The 24047-nt window shown below is 42.5% G+C and overlaps 1 protein-coding gene across 3 annotated transcripts in view; it reads right to left on the reverse strand.

Moving 5' to 3' along the window:
• The window catches only part of PCGF6 (polycomb group ring finger 6), a 211378-nt gene that overhangs the window by 93139 nt on the left and 94192 nt on the right, over positions 1 to 24047 (reverse strand). For all 3 annotated transcript variants that reach the window (XM_029610296.1, XM_029610294.1, XM_029610297.1), the window contains exon 7: positions 19935 to 19962. In XM_029610296.1, coding sequence (XP_029466156.1) covers positions 19935 to 19962 — 28 coding nt within the window. The remainder of the gene's footprint in view (positions 1 to 19934; positions 19963 to 24047) is intronic.

The raw sequence follows: 24047 nt of genomic DNA on the forward strand, positions 1-24047 counted from the left end.
AAGTAGAAGCGGTGTTAGGGGGCAGTTGAGTTAGAAGTTTGCTGATTTTGTTGTTGAAAAATAGCGCTAGTTCTTCCGCTTTAGATTTGGCTTGGTTGAGAGTGATTTCTGATGGGTTTATTTGAGTGAGGTTAGAGACGTAGCTAAAGAGGGCTTTAGCGTCGAAGATTAGGTGGTGGATCTTGGATGCGTAGTAGTTCCTCTTGGATCTTAATGTATTGGATTTGTATTGGTGAAGAGTTAATTTATAGGTAGATAGAGTGATGGTGCATGGGTTTTTGCGCCATTTAGCCTCATTTTGTCTTAGCAGTAGTTTAAGTTTTCTTAGTTCTAGTGTAAACCATGGTTGCCTTTTGGCGGAGTTGGGGTGAGGTTTTTTTGTTGTTAGAGGGCATAGCTTGTTGGCTATCGATTCCGTGATGATGTTCCAAGATCGAAGCGCTGAATTCGGATTGGTGAAGTCTACTTGGGTGAGATGTGATGATAAGTGATTGCTCAGATCTTCTGTGGTGCATGTTTTTCTGTAAGTGAAGCAATGTGAGGGTATGTGAGATGGACTGGTATCTTTTATTGAGAATGAGGAAGTTATGAGGGAGTGATCTGACCATGGTACCTTCGTGCAGGTGGGGTGCTGGACCAGTTTGATTGCTGAATTGACGAAGATAAGGTCTAACGTGTGTCCGGCTTTGTGTGTGGGTTCGTTAACTAGTTGAGTGAAACCTAAAGCGGAGTATGCTGTAAGTAAGGCTTCGCAGTTAGGTGATAATATGGAGTTGTCGACGTGCAGGTTGAAATCACCTAAGATTATAGCTGGTGCATCTAGATTGATGAGAGAAGTAGTTAATTCGACCAGAGGAGAGGTGTCTGTTTCCAGTAATCCTGGAGGAGCGTAGAGAAGTAAAATTCGGAGTTTGTCTGACGAGAAGAAGCCAAATTCGAGTTTCGAGTCGGTGTAGGAGGAGTGTTGAGTGAATCTGAGGTCCTTTTTTGTAGCTAGGAGGATTCCTCCTCCTTTTTTTTTTTCCATGACGTGGGATGGGGAAGAAGTTGTATGTCTCAGTGGGTAGTTTGTTGATTATTGCAGTATCTGAAGATTTGAGCCATGTCTCAGTAATTGCGCATATGTCCGGTTTCACATCGATGAGATAGTCGTTTAGTATTACTGATTTCTTAGTTAGGGATTGTGCATTGAATAGTGTTAACGTAAATAGTGAAAAGCCTAGCAGTTGGGTAATGGGAGTGATCACGATTGGAGAGAGGGATTTAAGGTTGTGGTGATTGGCGTGTCGAGATGAATGTCCTTTGGAAGGTGGACAGTGTGGGAGGATTGGGATTGGAAAGGATGGAGACATTCTTCTTAGATTGTTGGAGAGTAAGCTGGAGCGGCTGGACTGGATGCTGGAGTGGCTGGACTGGATGCTGGAGTGGCTGGACTGGATGCTGCGGTGGCTATAACAGGTTTTGGCTGTAATGCAGGCAGTAAACTCCGTAGGGCTTCAGCACGTTTACTGTCTATTACTATAGTGTTGTTATGGCTGCCGTTACTTACGTGGGTATGGGTCGGGGCCTCCTCGGGGCTATACAAAGGGGCGAGACAAAGGGGCCTGCCCCTTTGTCGCGCTCCTTCGATGCGCGGCGCACGGCGCCGGAGGTGTGAGTAAATTTAAAACCCCTGAGACATAAATTTAAAACCCCCATACGTAACCCCCATACGTAACCCATACGTAACCCATGAGACGTAAATTTAAAACCCCCATACGTAACCCCCTGACCTCTGAAGAATCTGCAGGCCAGCATCATGGGCGGAGGTGTCAAGGCTTGGAGCAACTGGTGCTTCTTATGGAACAGTAATCTGAAAAGACCTCACTCAATGAGACTGAGTGACTGCACTGCTCTCCTCATGCTGAAGTCTTACTTGAGACTGCCTTCTGCAGAGCTTCCATCTTCTAGGCATGGGTCTGCTCAGCCCATGGCAACAGCCTGTCCCAGCTAGGGCAACTAGGGTCATCAGGATCGGGACCCAGGCAGCAGTAAAAGAAAGAATGGGTGTTCATAAAAGATATGCGGTACCCACATGAACAGGCCTTGAACTCTAACTATAATTTTCTTCCTTCTAGCTTTCTCCATCAAATCTCATTTACTAGTATTAATTAATTTTTATTTTTTTGCAGAATTTAAAAGTTCTGTTGAAGAACTGCCAAGGCAATAGTGAAAAAAAAAAAAAAAAAAGGAATTGCAAACTTGTAAATCAGAGGTATAAAAGTATGAAGCAATTTCTTACTACAACAATTTAGGAGTTTTCTTTTATCTGTCCTTTTTTAGTTCATTATTGATTTCCATAATTGTCTGTTTTTATGTCATCTATTATGTTCCTGTTCAAACATGTTAATTTGTATGTCCTTTTGTTTTATGTCTGTATCGCTTTGTTTTACATTGCTTTCTTTTGTTAATCTGTTTTTAATCAGGTTTTATTGTATTTTATTTTACATTTTATTGCAAATTGCATTATTTTCAATGAAAGAAATGTGATTAATCAAGAAAAATTAAAAAATCTTTGCAAGTGATATTGAAAGGTAAAATTTGTCTTTTTGTGGATGACAACAAGATCTGCACGTGTGGACATGTCTGAAGGAGTAGAAAGAATGAGAAGTGATCTAGGAAAGCTCGAGAACTGGTCAAAGTTTGGCAGTTGGGATTCAATGCCATACATTTGGGGCACAGCAATACAAAGCTTCTGTATGTGATGAGCAATGAAAGACTGACGTGTATGACAGAGACCTTGGGACTGATAGCATCTGATGATCTGAAGGTGGTGAAGGAATGTGACAAGGCAGTGCTTAAGGTCAGAGGGATGCTAGGCTGCACTGAGAGTGTCATAAGCAGCAAGAAAAAGGAGGTGATGCCACTGTACAGATTGTTGGTGAGGCCTCATCTGGAATACTGTGTTCAGTTCTGGAGATCTCATTTCAAAAACAAGGACAGAATGGAAGCAGTCCAGAGAAAGGTGACCAAAACACAGTGTGGGGTCTGTATGGAAAGCCATGAAATGAGACTGAAGGGCCTTGATATTTATACCCTAGAAGACAGAAGAGTTGGAGGAGATATGATGATACCTGAAAGGAATTTATGCACAAAAATCAAATCTTTTCTGATGGAAAGAAAGCTGCAAAACTAGAGGTCACAATCTGAAACGTCAAGGAGGAAGACAGCAACAATGTCAGGTTATATTTCTTCACAGAAAGGGTGGTTGATGCATGGAATGCCCTCCCGGAGGGGGTAGTGAAGACAAGAATGACAATGGAATTCTAAAGGGTGTGGGACCAACACAGAGGATCCCTGCTGGCTGGAGAATAGAAATGAAGAAATAGGGTAACTTTTCACAGCGACAAGAGACACTGCATTCTCCACGGCAGCCCCTACATTTTGGAGTTCGCTGCCTGAGGGAGTGCGTCAATTGGATTGCTCAAGGATATTTAAAACAATGTTGAAGACATTCCTTTTAAGCAGGCTTACTTTTAGATTGGAAATAGTCAGCTGGTTCACATAACATGAACTTTTGGCATGACAGCCTCCAGACAAAGCAGTTATAGTATATAACCTTGTTTTGTAGACTATTTTATACATTATGTGTTAGGATTTCTACATCGCTTAGTGCTTGCTGCATAAGCAATAAATTTTTATAAAGATAAAAGAAAGATATTACACCTAAACTTACATTTCTGCTTGGGTGTAGCCTACACAGACAGCAGTTACTTCTTGGCATTTTGAATATTAACAAAAGGTTTGGAGATAGCTTGCAGAGTAGAAGTTGCTACTACTCTTAAGAAAAGGCTTGAAGGTAGCCTGCATAGAGTGGCTACTGCCCTATAAAACTTGCTGGGCAGGCTAGATGGACCATTCATCTGATATTCACTATGAGCTTCATATTCAAAAGTCATTTAGACGAATATTGTAATAGTTATCCATCTAAAAGGCTTACCCGGCTATATTCAGCCTTTACCTGGTTAAATTCTAGCCGGCTAATAAGTTAACCAGGTAAGTTAGTGGCAGTCCAGGGGCATAACTAGGAGTTAGCCGGCTCAGGGGCATAACTGGGAAGGAGTTGAGTTAGCTAAGCTAACCGGCTAACTCCAATATTCAGAGGTAGCTGGATGACTTAGTCGGTTAAGTCTGGTCTAGTCAAAGGGCTGTCCTAATTAGCTGGCTATAGTCAATACTGTGGCTGCACTGTTGAATATGCCTAAGTTAGCCACATAAGTGTATCCAGCTAACAGGTCGATACTGTAATGTGCGGTTGAAGATTTCCCGTCTGTAACGTGCTGGGAGCTCACAATTCGGACGCGTAAGGCGATCCAGCGATACAGTCTCCAGTTTCACGCGTCCTTAGCGCTTCTTAAAACAGACGCATAACCCTTTCCGCACGCAGCATGTATATGATATGTAAATGAACGAATTAGCTGTATAATGAAGGAATTAGCTATTCCCCTACGATACTGTGACGCGCGCTCAGATTATCTCCTTTGTAACCCGCTATTTTGCCGCGGCCTTAACGTGTTAGTTTACCGCCACCCTCTACTTGGTGTTAGTGTGGTGTTCGAAAATTAAAACGGGAATAAAGTGTAAAAAATGGTGTAAAAAAAGTGTAAAAACATTGCTTACCTGCACTGGCCCCGTCCGGTCTCCGATGCAGCCCCAGTCCTGTCCCCTCCTCCCGAAGCAAAAAAACCCCCAAAACCGAAAAAGTAGCAAGGCTCGGGCCTGCTACGGTAGTCCCTTCTTCCTTCTCCTCTCCTCCCGATTTCAGCGCTCAAGGCCCCGTCCGGTCTCCGGTGCAGCCCCAGTCCTGTCCCCTCCTCCCGAAGCAAAAAAAAAACAAAAAACCCGAAAAAGTAGCAAGGCTCGGGCCTGCTACGGTAGTCCCTTCTCCCTTCCTCCCGATTTCGGCGCTCAAGGCGGCCGGGTGGGCGTGCATTCATCCTGGCAGAGGGAGCCGGCGGCGAAAACGGCCTCCGGCTCCCTCTGCCTGGATGAATGCACGGCCCCCGCCGGCATTGAATGAATGCCCGTGACGTCACATGCCGTGACGTCACGGCATGTGACTGCCTTGAGCGCCGAAATCGCACGGGCATTCATTCACTGCCGGCGGGGGCCGTGCATTCATCCAGGCAGAGGGAGCCGGCGGCGAAAACGGCCTCCGGCTCCCTCTGCCTGGATGAATGCACGGCTGCCTTGAGCGCCGAAATCGGGAGGAGAGGAGAAGGGAGAAGGGACTACCGTAGCAGGCCCGAGCCTTGCTACTTTTTCGGTTTTTTTTTTTTTTTGCTTCGGGAGGAGGGGACCGGACGGGGCTGCAGGAGACCGGACTGGGGCTGCACCGGAGACTGGACGGGGCCAGGGCAGGTAAGCGGGGGCGGGGGGAAAGTTTGCTGAGCATCGGAGGACATAACTGTCCACTTCCTGGTACCTGTCATTTCAAATGTCATTTGAAATGACATTTGAAATAACAGATACCAGCGCAGCCGTGAAGCGTTAGACCCGCGAACCCAGGATACTGTATAGGCGCTCTATATAGTAAAATGGGTTGCGCGGGCCTAACGCTTGCCTAAGGCTTCGCAGCCGCGGCATGCATTTGCATGCAATTTGAAGAGAGTATCGAGCGGTAGGTGAAGAGAACTGTGCGTGCGGGGAACGAGGGTGCGCCTGACACTGCCGCACTGTTTCTACCGCGGCCTTAGAGTATCGACCCGTATGCTATCAGGACTGTGTGAATATAGACCTCTATGTTACTATGAGGTCAGAGAGACTAGGAAAAACCATCCATGCAGCAGCTTGGACGAACAAAGACTGAGCAGCTCATGAGGCAGCAACTGAGTAAGGGAACTCCCGTGTAAGCTGAGAGACTGATCTCTGAGAGCTGGGTCTGTGTCTTTGGATGACAACACCCCACTGATGGCTGGTTTATGCCTACATGTCGAGGGAGAACTTCTGGTTTTATTCAGCTATGTGGTGATGAAAGATACAACTCTGGAGCACATCACATTTTTTCCATTACTATCAACACTTCTATAGCAGTGCTTGATGTACTCAGCACAGTACAAACACTTAAGAGAAAGTCCCTGTTCAACAACATTTACAGTCTAATCAAGGCAAACACAGGGCATTTCTTTCCTACCTCTCAAAGGATTTACAGTATACCTTCTACAACTAGTGCCATTTAACTTTATATCTTGAGAGTTCTGTTTAACTGCTGCTGTTCTGAACAAAACAATTTTGTTCTTTATTTAAAATATATATTCCTCTCTAGCCTTGGCAGTTTAGTGTCATCATCCTGTTAAATTTATGCTGCAGACTTGTTTTCAGACCTAATTCACTATTCCTGCCCCCTGTTTCTAGAGCTCACATCTACAAAATAACATTGAGGCAATTCAAAGGAGGTCCAAAGTGCCGATGATCTGATCTGTGAGCCATACATGAACAAACATTAGTTGTTAAAGATATACTTACTAGAAGAAATGAGATGAAACAAAATTCAAATATGTAACAAGCTTCAATAAGATACACAAAGGAGAAATTTAATCTTACCTGATAGTTTCCTTTCTTTGACTCCTGCCATACCAGTCAAGAGAAGAGAGTTAAACCTCCATGCCAGCAGGTGGAGACAGAATTACAAGTTTCCACAACATCACTTGTGCGGCAGTAAATCTTGACAGTATATCTTTGTCAAAGCTAATCATTAGAATAGCAAACTAGTAATAACTTTCACAATTAACTTTTTAGAAATAGGAGCTATTCCAAGGCCTTCTCTTATTTTCTTCCCTTTTGGAAGGGAAGACTTCAGAAAGGGAAGAGATTAACAGGTCTTGCTCCCTTCTGCTATCACACGGGCCAATACAGTAAAAGTTGCGGGAGAGCGGGCGAGCGCCCACCCTCCCGACGCGCGCACAGGCCATTCTCCTGTGCGCGCGATTTAGTATTCAAATGAGGGCCTGCAGTAAAAAGAGGCGCTAGGGACACTAGCGTGTCCTAGCGCCTCTTTTTTGACAGGAGCGGTAGCTGTCAGTGAGTTTGACAGCCGATGCTCAATTTTGCCGGCATCTGTTCTCAAACCTGCTGACAGCCACAGGTTTGGAAACTGGATGCTGGCAAAACTGAGCGTCCGATTTTCAACCCGCGAGCTGATTTTAAATTTTTATTTTTTTTTTATTTTTAAATTATTTCTTACTTTTGGGACCTCCGACTTAATATCGCCATGATATTAAGTCAGAGGGTGTACAAATATTAAGTCAGAGAGTGTATAGAAAAGCAGTTTTTACTGCTTTTCTGTACACTTTCCCAGTGCTGGCAGAAATTAACACCTACCTTTGGGTAGGCGCTAATTTCTGCGGCTTGGCTGCACATTTTGCTTACTGAATTGCACGGGAATAACTAATAGGGCCATCAACATGCATTTGCAAGTTGCGGCCACTATTAGTTTTGGGGGGGGGGAGGGGTTTGGCTGCGCATTTCACGCGCTATTACCCCTTACTGAATAAGGGGTAAAGCTAGCGCGTCGAAAACGCGCGTCCAAACACGGGTTAACAGTGCGCACTGTACTGTATCGGCCCGACAATGAATAAACTACTAATTTCTGAACTTTCACCAGCCTAGACCAACCTGGGAGGGTACTGACTGGTATGGTAAGATTCAAAGAAAGGAAATTATTAGGTAAGATTAGATTTCTCAATCGTTACCCTGCCATACCAGTCTAGACAAGTAGGACATAGCCAAGCTTTTCTCATACTAGATGGGAGGAGATCCCAGCTGTTGTCAAGACCTTTGCCCTGAAGTTAACATCATTCATAACTTGGATGTCTAAGTAGTGATGCTTAGCAAAGGAATGCAACAACATAAAATTTGCCATACTGGGCCAGATTGAGGGTCCATCAAGCCCAGTATGGCATTCTGTTTCCAACAGTAGCTAATCCACATCACAAGAACCTGATAAGATCTCAAACAGTAAATAGATCCCATGCTGCTATCACACAGTGAAAAATAGTGGCTATTCCCTAAGCTTATATGATTAACAACAGTTTATTGACTTTTCCAGGAACTCGTTCAAACCTATTTTAAACCCAGCTATGCCAACTACTTTAACCATCTTCCAGCAATGAATTTCAGAGCTTAACTGTATATTGAATGAAGAATTTTCTCCAATTTGTTTTGAATGTGCTTACTCACTCATTTCATGGAGTGTTCCCTAGTCTTTGTTTTTTTTGGAAGAGTAAATAACTGATTTAAATTTATCTGTTCTATTCCATTCATGATTTTAAAAGACCTCTATCATATTCCCCCTCAGGCATCTCTTTTCCAAGCTGAACAGCCCCTAACCTCTTTAGCCTTTACTCAAGTGAGAACTGTTCCATCTTCTTTACCATTCTGGTCACTGTCTCTGTACCTTTTCCAATGCATCTATATCTTTTTTGAGATGCGGCAAGCAGAACACACAGTACTCCAGATATGGCCTCATTCCTAGTCATTATGTGAAATTCTCCATTTTATTCTTCATTTCTAATATTCTGTTTGGTTTTTTTTTTTTTTTTTTTTTTTTTTTTTTTTTTTTTTACTACAGCTGCACACTAAGCCAATGATTTCAAAGTATTGTCAACCAAGACTCCCAGATTCTTTTGCTGGGTGGTAATTCCTGATATGGATCCTAACATTGTGTAACTACAGTGTGGGTCATGTTGCCACCTTGTAAATATCCTTTGGAGAGACTGCCCTAGATTTAGCCTAGCCCAGGAAGCCACTTGTACTTTTGTTGAATGCACCCTTAGCCCTTCTGGAACTGGTAGCCAATGATCAATATATGCTGTGCTAACAGCTTTCTTAATCTTTATAAGGCCTGCTAAACCGGACCAACTTGCAAAAGGAATTGGTCACATTAAGGTATCTAAAAATGGTTCTACATATATGTTGATTTCTTTTTTTCACCTTTACATTCCTTTGATCTAAACATCTGTAAGGAAACTAACTGGTTAAGATAAAGGCCTATGACCCCTTAGGTAAAGAGGGCATGGGACGGACCACTATTTTCCCTCTGAAATCAACAAGTACAGATCCCTGCAAGAGAGGGCCTGTAACTGAGATGCATCTTGCTTAACAGATTACCATCGGAATATGATCTTCAACGACAAATACTTAAAAGTTGCCTGACAGCTCAAAGGGAGCTCCTGCTAGAGCCCTCAACATCAGACTGAGATCCCAAGAAGTGATTGGACAAATCAGAGGTCTGAGATGCTTTACACCCTTCAAACAGAGAACTATGTCTAGATGGGCTGCTGCTAAAGAATCTTGAATTCTTTCCCATAACATAAGGCTGCCAGCTGAACCTTCAGGGAACAGAGACACAACCATTTTTCAAAGCCATATTGTAGGAAAGATAATTAGAGTAGATGCCCTAAAATAGGGATGGCACCAAACACCCTCTAGACCCATACATACCCTAAAGTAAGTTAGTTTCCAAACACTCAACATAGTCACAATTATAGGGGTCAATATATCTCTCTTGCATATGCGAGCCTTTTCAATGGCCAAACCATAAGTGAGACTTGAACTGGGTCTTCCATGTAGATCAGGTCCTGTGCAACTGAGGAGGTTCCTTTACCCTGAGATGCATCAGACTGGCAATGCCATGGTCTTCTTGACCAATTCAGAGCTACCATTAGAATCAAAGCTCGCTGGTTCTCTTTTCTTCTTAGCACTCTTCCGATGAGTGGCCAGGGAAGAAACATCAGAACCTAAGCAATCCTTCCCTCCCACCCACACCCCCCCCCCTTTTTTTTTTAAGCTTGATTGGCTATGCTGCAGGATCACAGTGTGAAAGAGCACAAGCCTGATCTAATGCACGCTTTGCTCCCAAGTCCTATTGTGGCCCCGCCGTTTCTTGGCTTCCATATGAGAGATGAAGCCCGGGAAAAGAAAAGCATGCATTGGGTTTAATTACTGGCCTGCACTGCTTCGCATTGCAATACTTCTGCTGCCTCTGCTGATTTCAGGCCTCTGAATGATCATTACCTCAAGATGAATAGGTTTGTGGGTGGTGGTGGGGGCAGGGGAGAGGAAGAGAGGCTGTTTGGTGGTGGAGGAAGGAGGGCTGTCTAGCTGGTTTTTAATTTTTTAATATTTGCAACTCTAGCTCCAGTCCTGGCCCACAATCTCCCATGGCATTTCTATGGGGAGGAATAGATTTTGTGACCTTAGTACAGCATTTTAGAAGATCAGGGACACCCAATGCTACTTAAAAAATGAACAGAAAAAAATGTAAGCCCACCTAAAGTAACCTAGATGTGCTCACAACACAACTTAGAGGCCTATGCTTAAAATAGCTTGCTTATGCAGAAAGGCCATAGCATACACTTTAAAGTAACATGAAATAATGTTATATGCAAATGAAGAACTATGAAGTACTCAGTAAATTAGGTGGTAGACATTCCACGCTATTTACTGAGGGCTCGATAAACAGCTGCTAGTTATCTGCTAGGATTTGATGTTAACGAACTATTGAGTACAGTGCCATTCAAAATACCCACTTAACTTGTATGAAAGGTAGCAAGTTGATTAATAGTGAGAATTTCCTCCTTCCCTTCTTCTGTGACAGCATGCTGCCCCTGATGGAATCCCTCTCCCTCACCTCACAGTCAGCAGCTTCTCCCACCCCCAAAGTCACAATATAAAGCCCTCACCCCAAATCTAAAGATGCCCCCCACCCTGGTACTCCTCCAGAAGTTATACTCATCTATCAAGAGAATCTCAGATCTTCATGGGCAGGAGAGAAAGCAAAGCCCTCCTGTCCCTCAGGGCTGCCAGATATTGAATGGAGCTGCTAGAAGTGCTTCATCACTATCCTAGTTTAAACCTTATTTTTGGAAGGGAGGTCTCAACAGGTGCTCTTAGATGAATTTTCTTCTTTCCTTCGACAACTGATTTATGACAACCCCCAAAGCTTAATTCATTCTCTCTCTCTCTCTCTCTATATATATATCTCCCAATTAGACATTAGAGACTGCATTTCCATCTATTTGCTTTATGCAAATCTATATTTCATTTGGAAGTAGACAGAGCTTAATAACTGCTTCAAGAAGATTAGGAAATAAATTGATAATTATAAACAAGCTTCTTTTAAATCCACTTAAGGCAGAAGTCCTTTATGTGGATAAGGGTCTACCTCAAGGTATATATCTTCCATTTCTATTGGATGAAGTTGCACGCCGTCAAAGATCAGGTGGTAATACATTCTAAACTGAACATGAAGAAGCATATTTAAATGTTTCTAAGAGTGCTTTTATTCACTCTAGCTGGTTTGCCATCTGCAAAACTACATTAATAAATTTGACTCTGTGAGCCCTTCTCATTTCATGCTTAGATTACTGTGACATCCTTTTATCTAGGTTTCCCTCAGAAGACAATGCAACTTTAACTTATTCAAAATGCAGTGGCTCATGTTCTGTCCAGCTCTAAGAGACAGGGCTAGAATAACCCTTGAACTGAAGAGCCTATAATGGCTTCTTTTTTTCTGAGCACAATTCAAGGCTTTAATTTTGGCTAGGACATCTGGTTAAATACTGGCTATTCAGTTCTTTGTTCTATGTAAAGCATGTTTGCTGCATTCTGTTTTCATGTAAGCCAATGAGAGGTTCCCAACGACTGTCGGTATATAAAATCTTTAAATAAATAAAAATTAAATACATTTTATTTTTATCTTTAGTCAGAATCTGACTATTGATTTTAAATTGGTTCCATTTCATTCTCCTTTTTTATATCTTAATTATGTTTTTGACTTATTAAACTTATGTAATATTCTATTTATATTACTGATTTTTGTTACTGTCATTTTAATTGATTTTACTATATACTGCATGGCTATACTATACTTTCAGCACCTTGGTGGAAAGGCATGTAAAAAATTAACTTATATCAGGTTATGACAGGGGGTGCTTTAGACTGTGACGCGGGGAGGAGGAAGCTTACAGACTATGGGGGTAGGGAAGAAGGATGCCCTGAATAGGGCTTGTTAAACTAGAGCAGGGGTCGGGAACCCATGGCTCGCGAGCCAGATATGGCTCTTTTGAGGGCTGCATCTGGCTCGCAGACACGTGTCGCCATACTTCGCGGTTCCCCGCTGACCCAGCTGCTCCCCGGTCCTCCGCCGCCCGGGCTTAAAATGCTGTCAGCCCGGGTGGAACGCGGCAGGACAGCTGGAGTCAGCGGCACCGGCGTGCTCTCTTCTCCTCCCCCCGCGGCCCGGAAGAGGAAGTGGAGAGCATCGGGTGCCTGCGCGGGAAGAAGAGACCACACTAGCGTGGTCTCTTCTTCCGCGCAGGCACCCGATGCTCACCACTTCCTCTTCCGGGCCGCGGGGGGGAGGAGAAGAGAGCACGCCGACTGGAGTCATCCGGGTGCCTGCGCGGGAGTCATCGGGTGTCAGCCGGGTGCCAGCGCTGGAGTCATCGGGTGCCTGCGCGGGTCTTCCCGCGCAGGCACCCGATGCTCTCCACTTCCTCTTCCGGGCCGCGGGAAGAGAGAGCACGCCGGTGCTCTCTTCTTCCCGCGGCCCGGAAGAGGAAGTGGAGAGCATCGGGTGCCTGCGCGGGAAGAAGACTGCAGCGCGGCTCGGAGGAAAATGAAAATCTTCAACCGCGGCCGATGGGACTCCGCCTTCGCCTCCGCGAGGGCTGAAAATGAAGGAGGTTAGCGTTGGGAGGTGGCTGCTGCTGCCGCGAGTTCCCGGGGGGGGGGGGAGAGAGAGAGAGTGAATGAGCGAGCAAGCATGTGTGTTTGAGATCCTGTGTGTGTGAGTGAGAGATTGCATGTATGTGAATGATTGATTGAGAGCCTGTATATGTGAAAGAGAGTATGTCTGTGATTGAGATCCTGCCTGTGAGAGAGAGAGCATGAATGTAAGTTTACCATTGGGAACCTGTATGTGTAAGTTTGTAATTGAAAACCTGTTTGTTTGAAAGAGTATGTGTGTATGATTGAGATCCTTTGTGTGTGAGAGAGATCATGTGTATGTATGATTAAGAGCCTGTGTGTATAAGTAAGAGAGAGATCATGTGTGTCTGTGTCTGATTGACAGCTGGTTTAGGTGATGGAGCATGTGAGTATGTGATTGAGAGCCTGTGTTTAAATGAGAGAGAGAGACCATGTGTGTCTGTGTGATTGAGAGCTGATTTAGGTGAGGGAGCATGTGAGTATGTGATTGAGAGCCTGTGTGTAAATGAGAGAAAGAGAGGACATGTTTGTAAGCATGTGAATGAGAGTCTGTGTGTGAGAGAAAAAGACAGCATGTATTTATGTGATTGAAAGCCTGTGTGTGTGTAAGCGTGAAAAGATAGACAGCATGTGTGTAAATGTGTAATTAAGAGCCTATATAAGTGAGAGAGAAAAAACATTTGTATATGTGAGTGACTGAGAGCATGTGTGTATAGGTGTGTCATTGAGAGCCAGTGTGAGAGAGAGCGCTGGTATGTGACTGAGAGAGGAGAAAGTTCCAAGCAAACCACCCCACCTCCTGCTAATTCAGAACAATCTCAGGACACCTGGATATCAAACGTTCCCAGGTATGCAGAGCAAAAAAATTTTTGTATCCTTATTATTTTTCATTACTGGATCTTTGTGTCTGCTATTTTGAAATATTTTGTTGGTATCTGGAAATGTTTTATATGAGTTTTTAATTATTGGATATTCCACTCATCAGCTGTTTCGAAATATGTTCTTTTTGTTAGTACAGTTTTACTGCTGATGATTTTATATTTCTTGATTTGTTTTATAAGGATGTGTGATGTTTCTTTTTTCCTTTGTTACACTGCATACAGAGACTCTGGCTTGTTGCAGTTTCCAATTCAGTTTTTGTCTGCATGCTTCTTGTTATGCGTTTTGGTCTCTTTATTCTATGTTAGGTGAGGGACAGCACGTGATTCAGGTGAGGTTTTCTGCTGGCGTGTAGTTTCTGTGTAGGACTCTATAGCAGCCTGACTTGGTCCGTTTTCCTAATAGGAGATGTATTGGTGTCTTAAGGCCTGGTGTAATATTTTCAGAGACTTATTGTACTTTAAAAGTGTGATCTTACATAAAATGCACACATTTACTTGTATTTAGTTTTAAACATATTGTATGGCTCTCATGGAATTACATTTTAAAATATGTGGCGTTTATGGCTCTCTCAGCCAAAAAGGTTCCTGACCCCTGAACTAGAGGAAGGAAGGAAAAGGAGATGCCCCAGCAGTGGCTGCATATTGCCAAAGGAGGGAGGGAGGGAGGATATCCCCAATAACTGGGCTATTCACTTCATGATGGCTAGTAGTGGGGTTCTGGAATGGGACTAACATGCAGTTACTATTTTGGCATTACCATGCACACCATTGCTGCAGTCAAACTAGTTTACCCAAAATTTAACATGCTGACACAAAAACTTTCTTTGCACAGGATGTTAAATACGAGTTTCTGTGTGTATGTTAAATATTTTTATGAGCTCATGCTAAACAAAAAAATTGTTAGCATGAGTTCTTTGACTAAGGAGTCTGCAATAGAAATCTATTGTGTCACAGCAGGTTATGGGAATAAAAGGAAGACAGACATTGTACCTATTTAGAGACAGGCAGCTTTCTTCTGGATGTCTTTTGTGCTATTTGAGGCACAAAGAGGATTGGACACATATACAGACTGAATTAGCTCATTTTACTGTATTGCCTCCCCCATTGCCAGAATGCTCATTTATGGAGTAAAACCAAACCATGTAGTTATACGAAAACAGGTTTTTGAAAGGTCCTCCAATTACAGCAAAGAGCAGCAAAAGATTGTTTTCAATAGGGATTCAGAAACTTCTTTACAAAACTGCACTGAATCTAAATTATTTTGACAATCACATATAGCTATGTGCTATTACTCTTCACTTTCCACTACAGATTCACAGTTATGAGAGTGTCTGTGATAGCACATCATACCTTAACACCCTACACTGTAATCAGCCCTGGTACAAAGAGCTCCAAGAACATTTATATGCTCATCACTCTACTCTTCCCAAATGCACAATACCAAACATTTTATGAAATGAAAAACAAGAAATCCTGTATCTTGAGTGATACAATGTTCCTTAAAGAAGCTTCCAGAATGGATAATCAGATAAATCTCTGAACACTAACAGCAACATAACTAGATGATTGCTTCAAGGAAAATCATCTTCCCTGGTATTAATTTATTATAAAATCTTATAGTCTGCAACATCCAATTGCAACATTCTGTGCAGATAACATGACACACCCGTAATATTAAAACATTCCAAATAAAATCATATATTTAAAATAAATGAATTAAAAACCTCCTTAGAAAACAGTGTTTTAATAGTCTAAGAAGTTTTACATTCCTTTGCTCTCTCTCATCACCTGGAAGATGATTCTAATGAAAGAGGGCTGAAAAAATAAAAAAAAGCCCTCAACCTCATCTAGTGTCTATATTCCCAGATAAAAGGAATCACTAACAAATGTGTTCCAGAGGAATGCAGGGTACGAGATGGAGTGTGCCAATGTAGTTTGCTTATCATTAAACAGCTGTACACTCCATATTACAATTTATGGGTTAAAATCAACTTAAATAATGCTCTCCATTTAATGGGGAACCAGTGAAGCTTCATTAAAACTGGTGTGATATGGTCTTGAAAACCCACAACTCTCACTCTAGCACAGAGCTTTCTAAACTTTTCATGTTGGTGACACTTTTTAGACAAACAATTTCACGACACGGTAATTCAGTCTACTAGCAAACCAGAGTTAAAGATGAAACGAACGAAACGTATTTCGACAATTTATGTATGTTTCCTTAAATATATACATAAATAAAATGTTTCATGACACAACCTCTCTCATGAAAACCTTTCATTTATATTAAAAATATATAATATTCCAAGCGCTATTTTCCAAAAAAAACAAAACAAGCCCAAGCACATCTGTCTCCCACACACTCATCTCTCCCCCCCCCCCCCAGCATATGTCTGGTCCCCACACTCATGTACCTCTTCTTTTTGATTGTTGCCAGTTAAGTGCTTCACTCCCTTCAGGGTTCAAGCCTGCCGTGCTGCATAATACCTTCCATGATCACCAGACACTGTTGCTTGCAGTCAGTACTCCTCGTGGCCAGGCCTCATCGGCAGCAGCAGCCAATGACAGGGACAGCTGGGCTCAAGTCCCACCCACCAAGCCCCAAAAAAACGCAACTGACAGCAAAAAACGCCCAATAATAAGCAACCCACAAATTGAAGAAAAAAAAAAAAAAAAGTGAATCGCTAGGAAAAAAAAGCCCAAACTCATGTCTGAGTTAACGGCGCGGCGCGTGACACACCTGCACACTGCAGGCGACACACTAACGTGTCGCGACACACAGTTTGGAAAGCTCTGCTCTAGCAGCTGCTTTTTGCACCAGATTTAAAAATGAAGCAAATTACTAGGTAACCCAATCCATAAGCTATTACATTAGTCTAAGTGACTTAAGATTACAGAATGAAGGTCTTTAGAAAGCAGATGTTTTAGAGGATTCAAAAGCTTTAATTTATAAGAAGCTGTTCTGGCTAATTTCTGAATATGTGGTTTCATTGTTAGAACAGAATCAAGCATTACTCCCAACACTTTTCCCTTTATAATCAACAGGCAGCACTATATTATCTATCAGCAGAACCAAATTGGTTTTGATAGGGGTGCATTTGCCAACCCAAATCAATTTTGTTTTAAGAATATTCAAGGCCAATTTTATCTTAAGAATATTTGACTAGTCACCCTTCAACTATGGACAAAAATGTTTCAAACAATAACTAGGGTATGTAGTACATAGCTAAGTACTGTAGATTTTAAAAGCTATTTACATCTATTTATTTAGCAATAATGGATACAAACCATGTGTTTAGTATGCAACATAATGGCAGCATATAGCATACCCGCATGCTTGCTTTTCCTCCTTTAGGGTAAAGTTTATTTTGTGTAAAAATGGATCCTAAAATCAATCTTCACATTCCAAGAATGCATCATCCACTGTGCTTTATTTTCATTGATGATTTGTGTGCAGTTTCAGCTTCCTAACAGTTCTAGAAGTTGGCAGAATTTCCATCTGTAGGAATATAAGGGTAGTCTGAAGCCTCTGGGGGGACAGCCCACTTACCTCCCCCCTTTGGTCCCTCTCTGGGGGGACCAAAGGGGGAGGTAAGCGGGCTGTCCCCCCAGAGGCTTCCCCTTGGTCCCTCTCTGTCTTTGGGGAAGGACAGTACTACTGAAAGTTTCCCTTTATTTACCTTACATGCGATACAAAAAGCCCAGGAAAGGACACCTGTTTATTCCAGAGTCTGATAAGGACCTCGTTTTTCAATATATTGAAGTGTAAGAGCACATTATTTTTCAGTCAAAAGATCCAAATATTTCCAGATGTTCCCAAGTAAGGAAGCATTTCCTTCAAATAAAGCAGTGCGTTCTTGCAATTAGAGCGTTCTTCTTGAAATTCTCCTACAAATGTGAGGTAATATCAGAAAAAGAAATGTATTTTTGTTAATTCCATACATTCAGAAACTTTCTTGGTAGATAAAATATAGGAGGTTGGATGTATTTGGGTTAGGTGGTATGCTTGGTCAGCATGATTTGGTATTATCGAGTTGTTTATTTTCCTTTTCTTCCTTAAATGATTCTTTTTGATGAGGATGATGTTAGGTTCCATATTAGGTGCTACAACCCAAGAAAGAGATCTAGGCGGTCAAAGTGGATAACACATTGAAATCGTCGGTTCAGTGTGCTGCAGCAGTCAAAAAAGCAAACAAATGTTGGGAATTATTAGAAAGGGAATGGAGAATAAAATGGAAAATGTCATAATGCCTCTGTATCGCTCCATGGTGAGACCGCACCTTGAATACTGTGTACAATTCTGGCCGCCGCATCTCAAAAAAGATATAATTGCGATGGAGAAGGTACAGAGAAGGGCTACCAAAATAAGGGGAATGGAACAGCGCCCCTATGAGGAAAGACTAAAGAGGTTAGGACTTTTCAGCTTGGAGAAGAGACGACTGAGGGGGGATATGATAGAGGTGTTTAAAATCATGAGAGGTCTAGAACGGGTAGATGTGAATCAGTTATTTACTCTTTTGGATAATAGAAAGACTAGGGGGCACTCCATGAAGTTAGCATGTGGCACATTTAAAACTAATTGGAGAAAGTTCTTTTTTACTCAATGCACAATTAAACTCTGGAATTTGTTGCCAGAGGATGTGGTTAGTGCAGTTAGTATAGCTGTGTTTAAAAAAGGATTGGATAAGTTCTTGGAGGAGAAGTCCATTACCTGCTATTAAGATGACTTAAAAAATAGCCACTGCTATTACTAGCAACGGTAACATGGAATAGACTTAGTTTTTTGGTACTTGCCTGGATTGGCCACTGTTGGAAACAGGATGCGGGGCTTGATGGACCTTTGGTCTGACCCAGTATGGCATGTTTTTAGGACTTGTGATTGGTTTCCTGTGTCTATTTATTGACCTTTATCTGATTCAATGCTGTCAATTTTATTTCATATAATTTGATTTAAAATGTAATAAATATATAAAAAAAGAAATACCCAACTAGGGATTAAGAATACTCAATAAGAAAACCAAAAATTGAATGTAACACATAATAGCATGAAAAAACAGCAGATGCTCAGCAAGATGCTCCTTCTCAGGTAACGCACAAAATAAGTCCTGGTGAATTGGTCTCATCTTGAGTAGCTCTCTCACATGCTCTTAAGTGTCTTCTGGAAAGCTCTCAACATGTTCCTCTGGAGATCATGTGACTCCACTGAATCTACTTAACCTCCCTGCCCACTCCTTTTTCAAACCCTCTCTCCCATCCTCCCTATCTCGCCTGCAGTGGGCTCTCTTCGCCCATCCCCAACCTGACTCCAGTATTCTCTCTCCCCCTCAACAGCCTGGACCTCGACACACTACCTTTCCCCTCTCTCCAGCCCGACCCTGGTATTCTCTTCCCTCTCCCATTCATCCCCTCTCCCTAGTCTGATCCCAGCACACTGCCCCCACCATCCCTGCTCCTGAGCACTCTTTCCCACGTCTTACTTGTGCAGTTGCAGACAGATTCATGCACCACAGTGGTATCCTCTTACTTACATCCTGCTGCTTTCCTCCATCCATGCAGCTTTATACAGCCCAGCTGCTTGACAGTGCTCTCTTCATTTGTAGCCTGCCCCTCCCACTACCTTCTTCTATATACACAGCTCTGGCTGCATGTACTTCGCAATAAGCATACATTGAAAGCCTTCAATGCGCACTAAAGCGGTTTCGTATGCGCTCCCAGCAAGGTGCAGATTGTAAAACTGAGAGCGCCCCCCCCCCCCCATCCTCACCAAAGCCTAAAGAGCACCAATAGCCAGAAAACTACCACACAAGAAAGACAAAGCGTATTAATACGTAGAATATCTCTGTGCAGAAAAGCTGGTTAAGTAAAACAAAAATAAGAGAGTCAAAGTTGATCTACTTGAGCGCCTAGTGGTTAATATTCTTCAGTTTGGTTTGGGCTGGGCTGCAGAGGCAATGCTCAGCTCTTGAAAGCAGGGCTGAGATAAGTAGTAATCTTAAAGACCAGTGATTAACCAAAAGCACACTACAATAAATTAAAGGTTTTTTAAGTATGTATTTGTCTGAACCAAACCAAATCACTTTGGTTTGGTTCAGAATCAACCAATCAACCATTCTGCTCTTTCCTCCTCAGAAGGCTGCAGAAGCACTTAGCCTATACAATAAAAGAGAAAACATACTGAAGGCTGTGTATGGAGATTCTCCGATAACAAACATGTACCAAGAAATAAGGAAAGAGACCTTACAGGAAGAGGAGATAAACACAAAAGTCAAATTCATGCTAAACATAAAATAGCTAATATTTTACCTTAAAATTGCCAGTGCCTTCTTCAGCTCTGAAAGACAGGAAAATATATATCTTTAAGCCTAATAAAATGCAAGGTGTCCCACCAGTAACTTGATACACCACAAGCTATTTAGGATGGAATATTTTAGGCTTGACTCAGTACTTTCAAATTATTTCCAGAAATGAACACTGTACAAAGATTAATTCTGAATAAAATTTCCTCTCACAGCTAATCTTATCTATTGCATTTGAGGCTATAAATTTTACACAAAAGCTGAGCCTCAAAAGCAGTTCATGCAGGGAAATAAACCTTATGCATAGGCTGTCTGCATTAATGATTTGTCCATAATTTTTTCCAGGTTCTAAACTATAATCATTTTGATGAACTTGTTTGATTTTAATTTATATGACAAAGTTGATGTTAGAAGGGCCTTTTATGTTTTAACACAAATATTCTTGTATTGTATCTGTTATTGTGGCTAGGGCACCAGATTAAGGTTGAAAACAAACATTTTAATTACTACGGTAAGCAGAATGTTTCTGGCTGGTTAACCAGCAGCCAGACTCAGCAGGCCCTAAAGAGAAAGCTACAGGAATCTTGTGTTTAAAAAACAAATCTAAATTCACATTAATGGATTTCACATTTTACGGAATTAATTTTTTCCTTAATAAAGGGCTTTATCAGACAAATCTGCCTATTTGTAAGACATTCTTCTGACCTGGAGAATTAACTTCAAGCATGGAAAAAGGTCTGAAAAAATTCCTACTGCTGTGGTTGCCATCCCCTTACCGCTTGGGAACTGTTGTTGGTATCCATAGTTGAAATGAAGAAAAATTGGGAGAAAAATCAAATGCCTTTTTATAGGGAGATGATCACAATCTACAGATGGATGGGAAATTCAAAATACTTGAGAAGTTGTGAATATTTATATCTATTTCTTGTGGAAAACTAGAGAAAGCAAGTTTGCTTGTTATAAATGGGGTTCTCTGTAGACAGCAGGATGAATTATAGCCAGGACATGTGGGCAATATCATCCGATGGCACCAAACGTACCCTTCTCTCCTAGATCATAGACCTTTTGCTCTGAGCACGCATGGGAGTTCCCGCGTACATGCTGCCTTGTGTGAGCCCCTCAGTAGATTGCAGAGCTTAGCTTTAGCTAGGTAGTCTACTCTCCAGGGACGTGGGCAGGAAATATGGCAAATTCATCCTGCTGTCTGAGGAATCCCGTTTACAGTAAGCGAACTTGCTTTCTCCATCAACAAGCAGGGCTGAATTAGCTATGACACATAGGGAATCCCAAGCTAAGGTTTGTAGCGGAGCACTTACTAAAAAAGCAACCTGGACCCACCCTCTTGGAGAGTGCACTACAGGGTGAACAGGCTGCGCAAAACTGCTTGCCCAAAGTTACTATCACTTCTTGATAGATTAATCAGATCATAATGGAAAATGAAGGTATGAATTGGTGACCAATTTGCAGCTTTGTAAATGTTTGATAGGCATGATCAGCAGATAAGTCATGAAGCCGCAATGGCTCTCACTTGATGAACCTTGACAGTCTTATCTGGAGGCCAGCCAGAACAAAGCAATGTGTGATGCAGTCTGCCAGCCAGTTGGACAACATGCTATTCCTGGTCTGTTGGAATCATAAGAAATAAAAAGTTGAGAAGCCCGACATTATCTAAAGAGAACGCAACTGCATCAAGGCCCTTTTGCATGCCAACAAATGGAGAGCCTTTGCCCCCTTCGTGTGCATGAGGTTTTGTAAAGAACGTAGGCAAAACAATGGCTTGATTCAGATGAAAAGTCAGAATCAAGCACTTGGTGGAGAGTGGTGCTCTGCCCTCAGCTGTGGAAAAACTGATTGTACAGTAAGTAATGAACCAATGCTTTAAGCTCACTGACATATTAGCCATTTCATTGGCTAAACAACACTGCTTTCCAGGTGAAGAACTTCAAGGAGCCCAATTCTAATGGTTCATAAGGCAGTTTTATTATTTGAGCAATACTACACTGAGATCCCATGGCACTGGTGGCGCTGTAACCAGAGATCTTGTATACCACAAACCTTTCATGAACTTTGACACTAAATAAATGGATATTGGTTTGCCATCCACTTGAACATGGTAAACCGCAATGGTGAGCACTCAATTTCCATGCCATCCAGTTGAGAGAGGGAAGGTTCGGATGACAGATTAACCTTCTTGAGTTAGTAAAGTCAGATCAGATCCCAGAGGGATTAGAGGGCTGATTGACAATCGAACAAGGTAAGAAAACACACTTATCTGGACCACACCGGAGCAATGAGAATCAGGCGTGCTCAGTCTGAGTTTTTTCTGCACTGTTCCTGCCACCAAACAACATGGCAGAAAAGTGTACAGCAGATCTGCCTCCCATCTGAGCAGAAAAGCATACAGAGCAGATATAAATTTGCTTTGAAGAGTGGAGCAGTTTTTCTACTTTCCTGTTGTTCTCTGATTCAAAAAATTGATCAAAAGGTGGCCCTAGCAATCTAACAACCTGTTTGCCTCTGCTTGATCTAGAGACCACATGTGGGGATGAAGCACTCTGCTGAGGTGATCTACCAATGTGTTGGAGATCCTGGGAAAATGTTATTTGAAGGAACACTTTGTGGCTGCAAGTCCATACCCAAATTCTTAGAGATTCCTGCAGAGGATTCATGACCTTGTGCCTGATTGCTTGTTCATGTAGAATATTGCTACTTGGTTATCAGCTTGGATCAGAAATCTCTTTTCACAAAGGAAATATGAAAAAACTGCTAATACAAGTCTGATTGCGCATACCTTCAGATTTGTTTCTAAATTCTAAAACATTCTGTTGACAACCAGACTCCTTGGGCTCTGGGTGCCCTATCCCCCTGGTGGATGCATACATTGTTAATGCTACTTGAGGAGGTAGAAGCCAAATGGGAGCTCCCATCTGTAGGACATTTAGGCTTGGCCACTATGGGAGAGACCCCTTCATATCTGCAGTGACCCTCGCTGGGGATTATAGGGGCTGAAGCAACTGATCCCACTGCATATAGAGGCCAGACTGGAGAATCCACATGGCACTACTACTGCCATGGGTCCCAGAACAATCAATTTCTCAGACTGGGACTGGATTCCAATGTTGTACGTTGTGTATCAAGACACGAGGTCAGAAAGCCTGCACCAACAGGAGGCATGATCTCTCCTCAGGAAATAGATCCAGGCCCCAGTGATTCTTTGGGTAGGAACAAGGTTCAACTTGGCAAAGTGTCTGATGAATCCTGTGACTGAAGGAGCTGGATCGTCTTTTGAAGGGAATCCAACATCCCTGCTTGGGAAGGCCCTGTCATTAACCAGTATTCCATATAAAGAAAGATTCTCTGGCAATAAAGGTGCATCGCTGCTGCGAGGCATTTTGTGAAAAACCTCATGGCCAAAGCGAGAACAGTGTATTGGTAATGAGAAGAATCCACTATGAAACTGAGGCATTGCCAATGGGAGTGATATATGGGGATGTGGGCATTTGCTTCTTTCAGATCCAAGGTGCATATCTAGTTTCCTGCTTAAATGAAGGCCAAGATGGTGTGGCAGGTGTTCATTTTGAATTTCTCCAACAGCAGACTCTTATTCAGACTTTGTAAATTCAGGATGGGTCTCAATCCCCCCAACTTCTTGGGGATAAGGAAATAGTAGGAGAAGACCCCCCCTGCCATGGTCTTTGAAGGACTGTTTCTATTGCCCACTGGCTGAGGCTCCACCTCAAGATGGAGCTGGATTGAGTAAGACAAATCCAGATTGAAGGCTCAACAATAATGCAGTTCTGGAAGGTGGGAAAAGCATAAATGGTAATCAGATTCTACAATTTTGAGAACTCAATGGGCCTTGGTGATCTTCAGACACTCTTCCGGGAAAAGATGAAACCTCCTACTGGAGGTTCAAGTCAAGTCAAAAACTAAGCCCAGACTTAGGATAAGCTTGTTGTGGCATCTTTGGCTGGTGTCTCTTGCACAGACAACCACGAGCTGGAAACTACTGATGAAGCAGAGGTAGTGCATGATACAACTGAAATGTTGGAAGGGGCATTTCTGGAATAAAAGCGAAGTAAGGACGCCTAGAAGATGATAGTTGTTCAAGTCCCATCGA

The sequence above is a fragment of the Rhinatrema bivittatum genome, chromosome 7 (genome assembly GCF_901001135.1).
Source record: "Rhinatrema bivittatum chromosome 7, aRhiBiv1.1, whole genome shotgun sequence".
NCBI lineage: Eukaryota > Metazoa > Chordata > Amphibia > Gymnophiona > Rhinatrematidae > Rhinatrema > Rhinatrema bivittatum.